The sequence below is a fragment of the Pogona vitticeps genome, chromosome 1, assembly GCF_051106095.1.
Source record: "Pogona vitticeps strain Pit_001003342236 chromosome 1, PviZW2.1, whole genome shotgun sequence".
NCBI lineage: Eukaryota > Metazoa > Chordata > Lepidosauria > Squamata > Agamidae > Pogona > Pogona vitticeps.
In genome coordinates, this window is record NC_135783.1 from 128,762,965 (window position 1) to 128,780,077 (window position 17,113).

Genomic DNA, 17,113 nt, shown 5'->3' on the forward strand with positions numbered 1-17,113 from the left:
GTATTTATCACTGTCAATTTGGGTTTACAAAGTATCCAGAATATAGTCGGGATGTTGTAAATCACTAAGACAAGAAAAAGAAAGTCAGCAAGGGCAGTGGTTTGGAGATAGACAAACCACCATTTAGCGATTAAAAGACACTAAAAATAAGTGATACATCATGATGTAACACTGCATTTCAAATTATGAGGAAGAATACATTTTACTGAAAGGCTTCTGAAGTCTTTGGATTTTTGAAACAAAGCTCTATACAAACTGCTCTGTCCTCCAGAAATGTGAACTGGCACATCAGAATGAGACCCTTCTCATTCTTACTTTCTATGGGATCTTCCTGTGCAAAACAGGGAAACACAATGTTGGCCCAAGTTCCATAAGGCACATGAGCATAACTCTGGATCTTTATCACATTAAGCCCAAAGGAAGCACCTACGGTTTGACATGTTTTAACTGGATGGTTCGTGAAGAAGAAGAGTTTTCAAATTCACGTTCATATACACAAATGAAAGCTTGACAATTTTCCAATAAAAACAGATGTCCCTAGATTAGACCTAAGGACTGAATTCCACATACTGCGGATATGAAACAATTTTCTCTCTTATAAAAAGCAGTAACATACTTGGGCCTAAATACAAACAACCCATAAGCAAGTTCAAACCCATGCACTGCTATGCATTCTCCAGAGTATGGAAGGGTGTTTCAGGCTCTGAGGGCTTCTGATATACTATCTCCTCATTCTGTCCCCCTCCCCACAGATATCCGAGAGGCAAGGAACAAAGTCATCACTCAAACTTCCTGTCCTCTTATAATTTATAGTGAGACTGGCACAGCACAGTCTTGCACCAGCAAACAGCAATTCCATCCAAAGAACAATAGCACTAGATTTGTACTGTGGCTCTTCGGGTTGACAATTAATTCTACTAGAAGGGCACTTTGAGAAAAGGGTGGTAGCGGGACTATGCCCTACCTCCACTGCATACACACCTGCAACTAAGTCTGCCTTCACACTCATTGCGAGTGACTCGAGTCACTCGCTATAGCCAGGAAAGACGACTGAGGGGTCTGACGCCGAGAGAGGCCCGGAAAGAAAGAACAAGGAACCAGGCTTCTCGGCAGTGGCCCCTCGACTTTGGAACAGCTTGCCACCAGAGATCTGCCTAACACTTTCGATGGGTGTTTTCAAGAGCCAATTAAAAACTTGGCTCTTCAGGCAGGCCTTCCTTCCTGCCAATACTTGATTTCCACTTTTTTTGTTTTTTTGTTGTTATCTTCCCATCTTGATTACATTATTACTGTAGATTTTAATTGTTGGTTTTTAAAATCCGTTTTATGCACAATATATTGTGAGCCGCCCTGAGTAGACTCCTGTTTAGAAGGGCGGGATAAAAATCTAACAATAAACAAACAAACAAAATTGCTCTTCTATTAAGGCTGAGAAAGATAGCCAGTTTGTTATTCAAGAGAAGAAAAGTGTTGCAACATAACAGCTCTGCTCTCACCTGTCCGTCACAGCTGGGCAGGGGAAGATCAGCCAATGAGAGGACAGAGAGTGGTGCAGAAGGGGGAGGAGCTGGATTATATAAGGGGTGTGTGTGATGTGTGAGGGGGGAGTTTTGGAGATGAGAGAAATTGGTTGAGAGAGTGAGATAGATTTTTGAGAGATAATCAGTGAGGGAAAAGTCTGTGTGAGGTACATTAAATGAGAAACTTGATTTACAACTTGATTTACCACCTGTGATTCACTCCTTTTTATTTTGTCAAATCAATAAACAACGTGTTGTTTTAGAAGAAACAATTGTCCTTTGTGATTACTGAATAAAGTTGGTGGCAGCAGTTTGAAGAAGAGTAGTGAGCACTCTGGGAGGCCTGAGTTGACAGAGGCTTCAGAGTGGCCCGCTACAGGTGTAAAAGAAAACTATCTTTGTACATAAAAATAAAGATTATGTTTGCCACACATTAGAAAATATTCTGGGAGCATTTAAAAGGTACACCACTAGAGACAGGCACAAACAAGCACACTTCCAAGTCCCACTTTCCCCGGCAGGCAGCCACTCAGAGGCAACGCCGGGAGGAGGCAGGGCAGGGAAACTGGGGTGTCTACCGGGGGAAGTCAGGGCTGGGAAGGACCAAACACCCATTCATCTAAAGGACGAACCAGCACAAACCACAGATGTGGCAGTTTGTGCCCATCTCTACATACCACTATGTACTTCATGTTACTCAGAGAATGTCTTTTGGCAGGCATTAAGTAGAACAGCTCCTATGATTGAGGCAAAGATCTTAAGTCATTACCAGAGACAAACTTTAAGGTGAACATCCACAACAGACTCATCTATTGGTACAGTCATGCCCCGTATAACGATGAATCTATTTCACAATGATGATTTTGAGATCGCAAAATGATGTTTTAATGGGGTTTTTTTCGCTTTGCGACGATCAGTTCCCTGTTTCAGGAACCGATTCTTCACATTAGGGCAATCAAAACAGCTGATCGTTGGGTTTTCAAAATGGCTGCCAGCTGCTCAAAATGGCTCCCCGCTGTTCTTAGGAGGCATTTTTTGCAAGACAGGTACCCGAAAATGGCCGCCGTATGGAGGATCTTCACTGGACGAGCAGGTATTCAGCCCATTGGAACGCATTGAATGGTTTTCAATGCATTTCAATGGGCTTTTTTATTTTGTTTTACAACATTTTCGCTCTACAGCAATTTCGCTGGAACGAATTAACATCGTCAAGCGAGGCACCACTGTATATGTTTTTAAAAAATGAGAACTACACACAGGCCTGCTATCATCTTGACCTGAAGTGAGATTGTTTTTTAACATCTCCCTGATCTGTACCACAATCAAGGCAGTTGTTGTACTTTCTTTTTTTTTCATTTTCAGCACTGCCAACTTGAACTCCTCCTTCATCTTAGAAATAATCAACCAAAAAAATGTTGAACCAGACTTTTTGCTTACTTGGTTACAATTTTACTGTGAGACTGCTAACAGCATACTAAATGGAAACTTAGTAAGATGTAAATACAGAGTTTACCCACAGTGCACCCCTCCAATTTCATATCCTTGCTTTTCTAGTATTGCTAGCATTAATCTTACGTTCTGCTATTAAAGTAAGGTCAGTTTGATCCAAGGTGCTTCAGTTGCTGATGCCTCAACGAGAAATAACCCAAGCAAGGGAGCAGAAAAAACCTTGTTCTCATTAAGCTTACCCTGAAGACCTACCATTTAATGAGACATTTTTGGACGTACGTTGGTGCCTCGCTTTACAACTGTCCCGCATTATGACGAAACTGCTTAACGACGATCTTTTTGCAATCGCAACTGCGATCGCAAAACAATGGTCTGAATGGGGGAATTTCGCTCTGCGATGATCGGTTCCCTGCTTCGGGAACCGATTCTTCGCGAAATGACATTTTTTGAACAGCTGATCGGCGGTTTCAAAATGGCCGCCGGGTGATTAAAATGGCTCCCCGCTGTGTTTAGGGATGGATTCCTCGTTATACAGGCAGCGAAAATGGCCGCCATATGGAGGATCTTCTCAAGACGGTGAGCTTTTACCCCATTAGAACGCACTGAACGGGTTTCAATGCGTTTCAATGGGGTTTTTATCTTTGCTTTACGATGTTTTCGCTTAACGGCGATTTTCCTGGAATGGATTATCATCGTTAAGCGAGGCACCACTGTATGCTGTGAAACAATCTGTTCCATGCATACTTCTTCCTTGGTTCCCACTCACAGAAAAAGAAATATCGCATCCTCTTGGGAAGGCACACAGTGAAGCTCTGAGCCATTGCTAAGCTTTCAGACAAAGCTTCTTATCATGGTATTCTGAAGAAGTATAACCAGAAGTGGTCAACTGGTTCCTAACAGAGGAAAGGATTACAACAGGGGGGATTCTGCTGGCCTGTTATATTACAGTATAATTACCCAAAGTCTAAGAAATACCACAGATTTGTGGCTGTGTTAGAGTATTTTGAGTGTTGCCACCCAAAGCACTTACAAAGCCAAGGTCCAATTACCTAGTACAAAATCTAGTTTTGAAAGGAAAGTATAGCTTCCTTTCCCTTTAGAGAATTATGGAGTGACCTGTGCTCTTTGCAGACAATGCAAAAATTAATGTTTTGATTACTGTTAATGTTGATAAGGTAAGTAGTCATAATTTTAAACATTTTCCCTAATTCTGATATTTAACTTTAACTAATTAATGTTGTAACTTTTTGTTCCATGGTGTTCAGTTATAACACTGAAATCAATGAGAATTCAGAAGTGAATAAACCTGATTAGGATTGTGCTGATTTGTTACTTTTGGGATGCACTGATTCTAAGAGGAAGGCAGGAACCCATAAATGAAATTTCCAAATTACACCAAGCTGTGAAAGCATCACGCATCGGCAAATTATGCAGAAGAAAGTGGATAGCCACACAAAATGAAATAGTATTACACAGCACAAAGCATAAACTGCTACACTCAATTTCCCCCTTTGCTATTAGCTGGCAATTAAAAAGTTGGAAATGACCCAAAAGGGAACATTATCTTAATTATCTGAACTTATGAATTACTTGTGAAAAAACAATGTGACCCAACTGTGAAGAACATAAGCAGCTTTTACATATATAGTAGGCAACAGAATTTTTAAGATAATAAGGGAAACAATAATGTTCCTGTATAAGGTACTCATTTGAAACACAGTTTCCAGTTTTGCATACATTCCTGCAGCATAAATGGGGACAAAGGTTTTGTTTCATGGCAGCACATAGTTAATCAGTTCATCTATACAGTAGCATGTATATTACCATCTAAAGTTTGTTTCTTTAATGGTCATGGCTTAGGCAATATTTATTGCCTGCAATTTCTGCATTTCTATTTGCACTCTTACCAGTGAGTTCAGCTAGAGCTGCGTTTCCTAACTCTGGGTCTCCAGACGTTCTTGAACTACAATTCCCAGAAATCCTGGCCAGCACAGCTAGTGGTGAAGGCTTCTGAGAGTTTTAGTCCAAGAATATCTGGGGACCCAAGGTTGGGAACCACTGATAGACAGATCACATCCTATCTTTTACACTTGGTTTTGACATGGATTACACGCACTGCCATCTTCCAACCATAACCTCCTCAAAAACGATTGTTAAACTTTTGCTTCCCAGAGTCCAGCTGAAAGATTAAGTCCATGTTACACCTGTTAGCATCAATTTTAGCAACAAATTGCCGCTAGTCAAGAAGCCAATGTTTTTTATTTTCTGTCACGCGCCAAGTTATGCAACTGATGTGTGACAGCAAATGTAACAAAGATTTCGTAAATAATGGCAATTCACCACTGTGATTCACACTAGCTGACCTACCCTGGTAAGCACAAGTTAACAGGATTCTGGCCAATGTTTCTACTTTTTCCATTTCTGTGCTAATAAATCCCTCTCCTGCCCAATCACGTTTAAATGTCTGCTCTGGGTAACATTTCATACATCTGATGAGAACTGCTGTCTGTGTCAAATGAGACGTTTTAGTATTTAATCTTTGTTGTCTTCTTTGCTGCAACAGACTAACACAGGTACACCCGGATTCAACTAGTCCTCTTTTTAGATCCATAATTCCCAGGAACCCCTCATATTCATAAGAGATGAACTGGTGTAGTTTGTTATAAAAAGCACAGTGCTTCATAAATACATCAGAAAGATTAACTGAGCCATGGGCAGAATATTTAAACTTTTACAGTGGGAAAGGCACACAGAAATAAATCACTACGCCAGGCTGGATGTCATCACAGTAATTCTGACTTCACAGCAGCTCTAAACAATGATATTGGATTACTGTATATACAAAGCAGTCTCCAAACTTCTTTAACTATTTTCTCCTCTTTCTTGCATTATTTTCCCTTTATTTTGGTTTGTATGACCAACTGTATCAATCTGTACTTCTCATTTTTCTTTAATATTGCAAGAGCATTCTATGGGCTTTATGATTACTCTCTCTCTCCTCTTATTCCTTCCTCATTGGCCATGCTCTCAATCAATACCATTTTTAGTATTTTGCAACAAATCCACATTTCAAAATCTTCTCTTTTAAAAAGCCTGCCTTAAGGTCCAAAATTCTGTGCCATACAATAGAATCAAGAATTTATAGCACCATACATGTTCTCAAGGCCAATTTTTGGTTTTTTTGTTGAAAACTTCATTCTTCGAGGAATCTGCTCCAAGTCTTCTCTAGTTTGACTTTAATTCAAAAGTTATGATCCCACTATCCATTCAACCAGAGCCAAGACACTTATATTTCTAAACATGAAATACACTTTCTTTTGGATCTTTAACTGCATGTTGCTGGCTGCTTTTTCTCTCATGATCATGAACTTAGTTTTCTTATCAGACAAAAAACCCCAAAACCAAAAGAGACAAAAATGTTGTGGCACCTTAAAGACTAACTGCTATATTTTAATGTGGGCTTTTGTGGATCAAGTCCACTTCCTCAAACATTAGAGTGAAACTATATGACTGTCATAGTTATACATGGTCCTACGATCAGGTGAGGGTAAAGCTAATGGACAAAGTGATAAGTGGTTTGTTAGTAAAGGGACATGACTTTCAGGTTGTGAAAAACATCTTTCAGACAATATTTATTACTTACTTCACTAATTTTACTACACCTCTGCACAGCAGCTAAATTGTTAGCTAGTAATACTTCATAACTGACATTGCTGATATCCTTCCCATTGACAATGATGCCATCATTTGACTCATGATGTGTTCCTCTCATCATGTTCTCCATATACAACCTGAAAACTAGCAACAAGAGCATACATACTGGTTATACTCCTCTCTATATTCCATATCTTTGTCTGAATTTCATTGCGGCTTTTTGTTCCCAGTATACATTGCCAATGTATTAATAATCAGTATTGTGGGATAAAATACTAGCCAAGATGCGCTGTCTATAGTAGAATCTGTACCGGGTTAGTTATTTTCTACAACATATAAAATGTAGACAAAAAACAAAAACAAAAATAGAAGTACCTGGAGATCCATTTTCATTTATGAACAACAAAAATTTAGGGGTGTTAAATGCTGATGGGGGACTATAAAATATGAATTACTGCTTCTGAAATTTGCAAACATAGCCATTCATCTTTTTTTCAGGAGAAACCACTTTTATAGTGGAGAAGAGAGAATCCAATGAGGGCAGTGCGAAAAAAAAAACAGCCTTGAAGGAGGTCCGCAGCCCCAGGGCCACACTATGCTCGCTAGACATGGACACTTCGTACAAAGCAGGAACTGTGGCACAGTGGCCCATCGCCCACACCCTAGGCTGGCCGGGCTAGTCAATGGGTTCCACTCACTGCTGGGGTTCTTCTTCAGCACCAGCACTCCAATTTGGGCAGGAGGCCAGCCAACCGTTTCCTGCCTCCACAGGCAACCGACCACTCCAGCTTTCGAGATGTACATAAGGTGTTTATCTAGTATGATATGTATTACCTGACAAAAAGCCTTTGCAGCAGTAAATGTTCCTGATTTTCTCCCTCCCCACTCCCATCGGAATCCTTGATCAGTTTCGTTGCACCTCAGAAAGAAAACAGGTTCTTTTTTCCAGGCCCCTGAATTCTTCCTGCCTTTCTCAAAGATCACATACTGAGTTCCTCCAAGCCAACAATTTAAAGATTCCCCCCCCCCCGTAATAACCCAATTTCAGTGATGTGGGTCTCATGGCTCACCTATATTCAAAACAGCCAAGTCCCCATGGCAACACTGTATCAGATAATGAGGTTGTTGCACTATTCCTGAATACCAGGATATTATTTTAAATAACTCAAAATAGCTTTCAGCTTCTCTGCTCTCACACAAACCTCATGCCTTTTCCACACAAAATATACACTGTGTGCGCCATTACAAATTAATTCTTTTATCTCTAATGTTTAAAAAGAATATCAAGGCATTATTTTTTGACATTTGCAACACAGTTGCTTGATGTAACCACATCAATCTAATCATGCAAAATCTGGGTTATTTGTTTTGAAGGAGTAATAATAAGACATCCTGTATTATTTGCAGCTAGCTGCAAAGTCTGAAGTGACATCCCAAGACCTGAAAAATATTTTATGTCAACAGTTACTTTCCTTACAGTCTGTCTACAAATCAATAGCTTTTGTCTCCTAGTGTCAACCTACGTTCTTCCAGTTCTCGTTTAACTTGTAAATCCCAAACCTAATTTATGATACCTTTCAACATTTTGGGCTCACAGTAAACATGGGTAATAATTGTCACCAGGTTCTCCTCTTCAACCCACACACTTTTAAATTAAAGATTTCAATGTAGATTACTTTCCCATTAACTTCTGGGGCCATTACCAATCACATTTCCGTTAACCCCGAGACCCCAAGCTTACATGCAGAGGCCAGCAGAAACTGCCCCTGGACAGCTGTCGTAGGTAGTCTGCTGTCAGAGTGAAGCAATTCTGTTTATTCAGCACGAGGCCCCCCATCCCTGCAAGCAAGGGCAAAACAGCAAGTTTTCTTCTCAGGAATAGCCTACCTTCAGATAAAGTAAAAGTTGCTATCCTGCCTCTGGTCTAGCCTACACCTGCACATGCAGTGGGGGAGATGAGTGTTTTCCTGGCCCAAACCAAGTCAACTTCAGTGCACCTGCAACACTGGCAACCCTTCACCATGAGTTTAGTCAAAGGCTCCAGTCACAATGGAGAAAACCAGGTAAAGACAGTTCCCTGTGTGTGTTCTAAACTACAATCTATTCTGTGCTAAATGTAATCCCAGGAAAAAGAAAAACAAGCATTAGAGTTAACAAGCTGTCCCCCCCCCCATTTCTGCCCATCCACACACCTTCCCCTAAAGACTTACACAGAGTGAATGTTGCTGTTAAGACAACTGTTTTCATCTTCACATTCTGATCCGCAAGGTCCATAAGGCTTCCAACCATCTTCTGTTTTAATCCACCTCCATCCTGGAGACCGCCAGTCCTGGCCCAAAAAAGGCATGGTTCCCTTTCAAGCAAAAAATGAAGTTTTAATGGGTCCATTATTATGTCAGCATGATGACTGCAAGCGCATTAGCATGATAACCTCTTGTTTCCAAGAAGGTGGCATAATAAAAGGTACAAGCATGGATGGTAAGTCTATTATCTATTTATTGGATTTTTATCCCGCCCCTCTAGACCATGTTAGCAGCTAACTGGCAGACCATCACCATCATCATCTTAGAACTGCAGAGCTAAAAGGAACCCTATGGATCAAGTTCAGCCCGTCAAGGAGGCACAGTGGGGAATCGAAACTCCCAACCTCTGGCTCCACAGCCAGAGAACTAATCCACTGAGCTATCCAACAGATGGGACCATAGATTGTTATTTTGAACTCATAACCTTGATGAACCTTCAAGTCACAAGATATGAGATAACATGAAAGCAACAGTATACCTTTTATATCCCACAATTCTCCTGGGACAATTTGCCAATGCTTGTTACAGAGCAAAAGTTGGTAAAGGATGGTGGTTGATCTTTTTAAAAGTCATGTCCGGTTGTGTTCCCTGCCCCCAAAAGGCCTCCTTTCCTGACAACAGTGTTCCTGAATAGCAGGTTGCACCAAATGGTCAATTTTGACTGGGGGGGGGCAAGGAGGTGACAAAGGTGCTGTGCTTCCTACTCCCTTCACTAAAACAGATGCTATGCTGTAAACATCCAGATAAGGGAAACAGCAACTGAGATTAACCCAACATGTAATCATTACTGGCACTATAACCAACATGTTTGAACAACAGCAAAATGATAAATTCTAAACAAATCTGTTCACTGTGTGCATGTGGGTGAAGTTGAGATTCCTATTTTATCCATGTGTAGTACAAAAGGAGGAAGTATTGGTTATCACAGAAATGCTCCCAGAAATGCTTTGACATCTTCCCAATCAGTTTAGCTGTGACAAAGAAGTAACAGTGAGATCTTTGATACGTCAAGTAATTAACACTTAAATGGCTCTGAATGATGATCCCAACACAGGGAATTCTGGAATTTCTTAATACAGTGGTGCCTTGCAAAACGGGCGCTCCGCTTAACGACGAATCCACATTACAAGTTTTTTGCGATCGCAAAACAACGTTTTGAATGGGGGAATTTTGCTGCGCGATGATCGGTTCCCTGTTTCGGGAACTGATTTTCCCTTCCCGATGATCAAAACAGCTGATCGTCGGGTTTTCAAAATGGCCGCCGGGTGCTCAAAATGGCTCCCCGCTGTGTTTAGGAGCCATTTTTCGCTGCACAGGCACCCGAAAATGGCCGCCCCTATGAAGGATCTTCACTGGACTGTGAGTTCTTAGCTGACTGGAACTCATTAACCAGGTTTTAATGCGTTTCAATGGCTTTTTTATTTTCGCTTTACGACGTTTTCGTTCTACAGTGATTTCGCTGCTGTACATGTTGAAGACAGAACAAGGGTCAGAAAATAAACAAACAAAAAAAATTGCAAACACCTGCCACAACTACTAAATATCTAAACAAAGATTTTAGTTTTAGCAGCTCAGAGTGGTATAGATGTATCAGATGGGCGGGATATAAATCAAATAAATAAATAAATAAATAAATAAATATATAACACATCATAATAAGAGTAATAATGAGAATACAGGAGTGGGCAAAGTGTAACTCATAGGCTGCAAGTGTATGATAAACCACTGTGGATACGGGTGTTTCCTCAGCCTCCAACAACTTTTGGGGACCAAAACAGACCAGCACACCATCTAAGGAATGCAAGTGACCATTTGGGATACTATTTACTTCCTCGTCCTATTTTACGCACAATATATGTGTGGGTTGTTTTTTTCTAAATGACTTTTAGTTTTGGAAGTGGGCAAGGATTCTATAGGCCTATGTCAGGTGGGGTGGAGAGTAGACCCAAATGGCAGGTTATGCCTACCAGAAGGCACAATTGGCCACCTGGGACTAACAAAGATTTGGCCACCATGTGAGCTGACTGGTCTCAGGATTGGATGCAGCTCCTTGACTACATCCCAGCCTAATTAGTCCAGTGTCCTACATCCCAACAGTGGCCAGCCAGATGCCTCTGGGAAACCCCGCAAGCAGGATGCAAGTTCAACAGATTCTCCCTCTGTCATCCCCTAGTCGTGCCTTTCCCAATGACCAAAGTACCAAACCTGTAGAGGTTCTGGTTCTCTATTACCCACCTCTGCCAGCCAAATTTAGACTGGCACCTTTGTGCCACAAAATTACACAGTACTGTTTATTTTATCAGCAGAAGAACAGCCCCCATATAAAGTCTGTAAAGCATCTGAAAAATAATAACAGTGACTCCACCTTAAATGGGTATTGTTTGTCCTTTAGGATTGAATGGAAGTCTACTGAAACTATACGAATTTAATTAGGGGGGACAGAGAGAAAGGCCTCCCTTGATGCTTTTATGACCTGGGCAGTCTCATGAAGAAAAATATCTATGTATTAGTTAACTTATAGCATGTTTTTAGTTCAAGAAGCTCAAGGTCATGTATTGGTCCCTTGATGCCCTCTTGAACCTCATAACGCTGAAAGGCAGGCTAGACATGGAGCCAGTGACTGACCCAAATCTTCCCAAGAGGTTTGGTCGGCAAGCTGAGAACTGAATCATCCTTGACTCTACCATTCTGTTATCAGCACTCTTAACTAGCGCTATACCAACAGCATTATCAACCTACATAGCCCCTCACAGGAAGGCAGGTATATCTACATTTTTTGGCATAGCAGCAGCGCTTCACAAAGTTTCACAGGCAAGTCACTGGACCTACAGCCTAGGTGGAGGATGTCAGCAGAGAGAAAGCGGCTCTCCTGCTTGCTTGCTTCCTTTCCAAACCCAACCACACCACCCTCAACTCCAGAGGGTCACACCTTTGGCATTAGCTCATAATGTAGAGAGGCAGTATGCATCAGTAGTGTGGGTGGCTGCAAAAGCAGAAGAGGAGAATGGCCACAGGTGTTCTGCCCCACCCTGGGCAAAAAGGCAATCGCCCTGAATGGAAGAACTTTTTTTTTTTAAAGGAAGCCTAAGCACCACCGTTTAGAAGCAGTAAAATATATCCAATGAAAGTATACTCTATAAAACGAAGTTGTTGTCTCCCCCACCCCCCCCAAAAAAAAACGTGTATAGCAGAGAGAAGGATTGCTGCTGGGGGAGGGGAAAAAGAATCTGGTCCCTCTCGACCTAGAGATTTTTCCTTGGGAGAAGGAAGAGCCACCCCTTCGATCCCCGCTGGGGCGAGACTGCAGCTGGCATCCTGTTGCCCAGGGCAGTCAGGGGTAACGGTGGGGCGGAAAGCCCACGGAATTGGGGGGGGGGGTGAAGGAATCTGGCTCGTCGACGCCCCCAGCAGTTCCCATCGAGGGAGAAAGGCCAACTCTAGGGGGCCCATTCCGGGGAGGGGGGAGGAAGGCAGCCGTCCAGCTCCTCGGCCGAAGTGAGTCTCCCCCCCCTTGCAAAAGAGGGAGAGGGGGTTTTCGACGGTTGTGGGACTGGCCCCCTCTTCTTCACACACACACCCAGGGGTGGTGGGAGGGGGGAGAGAGAGAGAGGGAGACCACCCTCTGGAGGGTTGTATAGGGAGGGGCCTGGGCCCCAGAGCACCACCAGCAAGCCTGAGACACCACCCACTCCGGCTTGTCCAGAAACAGTCCCGAGGAAAGAGGGAGGGAGGGGGCCAGAAGCAGGCCGCGCCAAACGATCTTCCAAGACCTCACCTCCTTTTTGCCCCAAAGACAGGAGACAAAAAGTGCATGGAGGGGAGGGAGAGGGGACCCGGCTTGCCCCCCCTTTCCTGAACGCCCCTCTCCCCAGCAGCCCCTTCCTCCAAGGAAAGCACCTTTGGGTCCTGAAACCTTGGAAGCTGCAACCGCCGCGCTCGGTTTTCTCCCCCCAAGCCGAAAAGGCGCGACGCCCGAAGGTTCTGAAAAGGTTAGAATCTTCTTCTTCTTCTTATTGACGGAAGCCACGGGGAAACTCCCACTGGCCCCGCCCCTTTGCTGTCCGCCCATTGGCCGCTTCGCGTGGCGCTTGTTGCCACCCGCGATCCGGGCCGAGGATTGGCCGCTTCGGCCATTGTGACGTCGAAGGACTCCGGACTCACGTGGGGGGAAGGAGCCCGAGCACGTGTCAATGTTTTGGTAAAGAGGGGGCCGGGGCCGGAGGGGGGCGTGGCCAGGTCCTCTCAGGGGCTCCGACGGGGGACAGACCTCCCAATTAAAAGGGCTTAGCTTTAGACGCCTTGGTCTACGCGCGGTGTGCCGTAAGGGCGTTAGGGCGAGCCCCTTTTAAGGCATCACCGGAGCGCAAGGCTGGAAGTGCGCCGTCTCTATTATGGAAGCAGTATCGCTGGGAAAGTTACTTTTACCCAATAGTGATCTACCGTTATGCAGTAGTTCTAATCCAGCGGGAGTAGTTCTGTACCCTTCTGTGTAACGCGGTTGTGCTTCGTGGAGTTACAGTCCTAACCGATTTACTCTAAACGGTGTTAATGGAGTATCGAATTACTGGCAAGCCATTGGTTGCTCGTAACAAGGCACTTCCAAAGTTTGCGAATGAGTTAGGTGGCATCAACAGCAATCATTTCAAAATATCAGTGTATGGAATTCGGCTGCACTGCATTGAAATTAGCAGACTTCACACAAAAGCTTTCATAAACTACAGGTCAAAGCAAAAAAGAAAGAAAAAAGTTAAAAAAAAGTGGTGACACCTGAATGACTAATCTCTCTCTCTCTCTCTCTCTCTCTCTCTCTCTCTCTCTCTCTCTCTCTCTCTCTCTCTCTCTCTCTCAATGTGAGCTTTCGTGGGCAGGCCCATTCCATCAAACATAAGAGAAAGAGACTTGATAAATTACAGGTGCTTTTGTGAAACTAGTGATGACTCTCCATTTTAGGATGACAGTGATGAATGAACTGGAACTGTGTACACAGCTTAGGAATGCATCATTCACCAAACTGGCTGCAGGAAAATCCCCTGAGCACATCAGCATGTTGGATGGTTACATCTTTCCCCAATAGATGACTGGGATTCCCCCACAAAGGGTACTGTATTTTGCTGCTTATAGCTTTGTTTCTCTCCATGGAATACAAGGGAATGATGGATAATGATTGTCTCCATCCAGGGAAAAGTAATCGTTCTTATGCTGTTACGCTACCTGGCACACAGGAGTTAAGTACTGTATCAAGTTTGCTGTTGAGAAATAGGCAGCCACACTTTTACTAAAACTGTGTGTTTGAATGGGTTAGTATAGTCCGGAGTGAGAAGTCACGGGAGTTGAATGACAACAACATCTAGAAGACTGCAGGTTGGCCATCCGCAGGTTTGATAGCTACACAGCCAGGCTGGAATTTAACTTGTTGAATTGTTTCCAGCAATGAGCTACAGTAACATGAAGAATTTCTGCCACTCTTCCTACTGTACAGGGCCTGTAGAAAGGGAATAGTTGACTTGTCAACTCTCATTTCCATTCTAAAGTACAGCTATATCCAATGCATATTTATTCTGCAGTTACTGTACATAAGAAACTACCTTATCTAAATGTCTCCTAATGAAATCACGTCATCCATCTAAATGAAGAGCACTGATCCCATCTGTGAAATATAGGAGGTAAACAAATTTTAATAAAGATATTTAGATCGGATTTCATGTGCATTTTCAGGTTGCAATAAATGTTTTGTGAAATTCCAAGATGTGGCTTGAATATGGGCTTTCTCACGGTAAGATTTTTCCTTGTGGAACATTGAAATCAAAAGGGAAGTGTTCCGAATGAACTCCTTCCTTATCAGGATTTATTTCTAATAAGTTACAATGACTTTGATTGCATCTATTCTTTTCTCATTGATCTATCACAGCATGGCCTTCCACCATTTAAAAAGATCAAGTTAGATATTGTGTATGAAAAAAAAACAACTGGTAGTAAATCTAAGAAGCAGCATGAAATAATCAAAGTGCCTTTAGAATGGGAAAATTATGGGAAGAAGTTCAGTAAGTATGCAGTTATAAATGAACTACCACTGAGGATAAGGCATTGCATTTAAAATGCTATATAATAAAGTTGTTTTATGAAACATTTATATGGCCGAAGCAGCAAAAAAGGGGTAATGAGCACCGTGAGCTGAATGGGGGAAAAATCACCGCTCTGTTTCTATCAAATCAGGCATCTATCCATTTTGTAGCAAATTCCACACTCCTGAGTAAAATCCCACTGTGTAAGGTTATGCTGGCATAAACTGGATCCAGTTCTGCAAATACTGTATTCAACCTAATTGAAAGCTTCCTATTTTCTTTCCCCAATCCAGTTTCTGTGGCTCACTAGGGCTTCCTTTTGCCTTGGGGAAGACTTTGGGAGCCTCAGGACAGGGGCAGGAGGAGACTTTAATAGTAAAAAAATTGCTGGTGGTGCTTCCAGCCTCAAAAGCAGTGATCGGGTGATTGTTTTTGACTCTCCATCCACCCGCTGGTTCTAGGTTTTCAAAAGCTTCTTTAGGAACCTTGGAACCTAACAAAAAAAGGGGGGGGGGAATAGGTAGCTTTTAGTTGGTTTAAATTAATTATTTCTGGCATCACATTTGGTTTATGTTGGCATAACTTTATGCAACATAATTTTGTTAACTGTGTTCTGACAACAGGAATCATTTTCTCTGTGTCCACTAGTTATTAGTTAGTAAATGTTCTTGCATTTTAAAAAAAAGGTCATTAAAAAAGTAAACTTTGGAAATTACAATAATACACAGTGGAATAGGTGGAGGGTAACACATGAATATTAAATGTAGGTTATTACATATTAAAAGTTGGTTGCTTGTAGGCATCCTTGTAATTTCATAAACAGATCATTGTACATGCTTTCAACCATTCCCAGTATTTATTTCACTTTTGTCTTGTTGAAATGTGGAATGTTATTGTTTCGTTACCAGTACATTTCTGCACAAAGTACCATGCTATTCGTATCTGCATATTCAATGCAGAGATACCAAATATTACAAAACCCATTTTCCTTGTGAGTGTGTCTAAGGGCTCAATTATATGTGAGGGGGAAGCCTGTTTTTGGATCAGGTTTGTCATGTTTCAATTTGAATTTTAAAATTGTGACTACATGATACACAGGGGAGCAAAGATATTTTTGTTGTTGCCTGCGAATCATATTTTTTTTTACAATTATAGTCTATGTAGAAGTAATTTTTCTATTAAAGCTAATGACTAGATTCAACATTTTTTTAAAAGAAGGTATTCAGCCATTTTTGTTCATCTCTGAGCCTGATGAAGAGACTGGGGTAAGCTTCTAGCACCCAAGCCTGTCAAAATTGGCTGCTCCTGAGTTAAAGTAGGGCCACCAACTAAAGTGCGTGAAATGGACAGCTTGCCATGAAGGCCACTTGTTCCTTTTGTGACCATCACGGATCCAAGAATAACCTTAATCTAGAGGTGCGCCAAGATGTGTTTTTGGAGTACAATTCCTAAAATTCTGCAGAATTTCATGGGTCTTTTGGGAGTGGAGCCCGAAGCCACAAATCTGCGCTCCCCTACACTGAGCAAGTGGGGTTACCAACCCTTTAAGGGGTTTGTGACCCCATTTAGAAATTATTTTTCCTCCCCCACCCCTGGAAAAAAAATACGCAGGAAAAAGAGCTTATAGATGACCATTTCAGACCTTCAGTGGATTAGCAGCTATTCTCTTAAAAGTCTGTTCTTTTTGCCTTCCGTCTCCATCTCAGAAGAATGCTGCTCATTCTCTCTGCAAGGTCTGGTTCTGGCAGAGAGGCCTTGCCAGGCTAGCTTGTCCTCCACGCCAACATGATCCATTAGGATCCAAGAGAGGTCATCTCTTCCACCTGCCAGCCTCCCTTCTCTCTCTTGTGGGGTATGGGAGGGTAGTTACTGAAAAAAAGTTGCTATCCTCTTCCCCCACCTCTTTTTTCTTCCTGACAGTGTCTGTACCAAAGATTTTCGAAGGCTTTCATGGCCGGGATCCAATAGTTGTTGTAGGTTTTTCAGGCTATTTGGCCATGTTCTGAAGGTTTTTCTTCAAAACGTTTTACCAGTCTATGTGGCTGGCATCTTCAGAGGACAGGCGTTGGAACAGACAAGAGTTCCTACTCCAGTCCTCTGAAGATGCCGGCCACAGAGACTGGCG

The 17,113-nt window shown here is 42.4% G+C and overlaps 1 protein-coding gene and 1 long non-coding RNA gene across 5 annotated transcripts in view; one reads left to right on the forward strand and one right to left on the reverse strand.

The window, feature by feature from the left end:
• Positions 1 to 12,993, reverse strand: part of FBXO25 (F-box protein 25) — a 42,282-nt gene extending 29,289 nt beyond the window's left edge. For 2 of the 4 annotated variants that reach the window (XM_020782630.3, XM_020782629.3), the window contains exons 1-2: positions 12,824 to 12,993; positions 8,834 to 8,976 (exon numbers count right to left, since the gene is read on the reverse strand). In XM_020782630.3, coding sequence (XP_020638289.1) covers positions 8,834 to 8,970 — 137 coding nt within the window. In that variant the 5' untranslated portion in view covers positions 8,971 to 8,976; positions 12,824 to 12,993. Of the gene's footprint in view, positions 1 to 8,833; positions 8,977 to 12,701 lie in introns of all 4 variants that reach the window. The other 2 variants (XM_073000845.2, XM_078388892.1) reach the window with 2 other exon arrangements.
• Positions 12,994 to 13,041: 48 nt separating this feature from the next.
• Positions 13,042 to 17,113, forward strand: part of LOC144587687 (uncharacterized) — a 33,519-nt gene continuing 29,447 nt past the window's right edge. The window contains exon 1 of the long non-coding RNA XR_013542850.1: positions 13,042 to 14,024. This is a non-coding gene — a long non-coding RNA (uncharacterized LOC144587687). The remainder of the gene's footprint in view (positions 14,025 to 17,113) is intronic.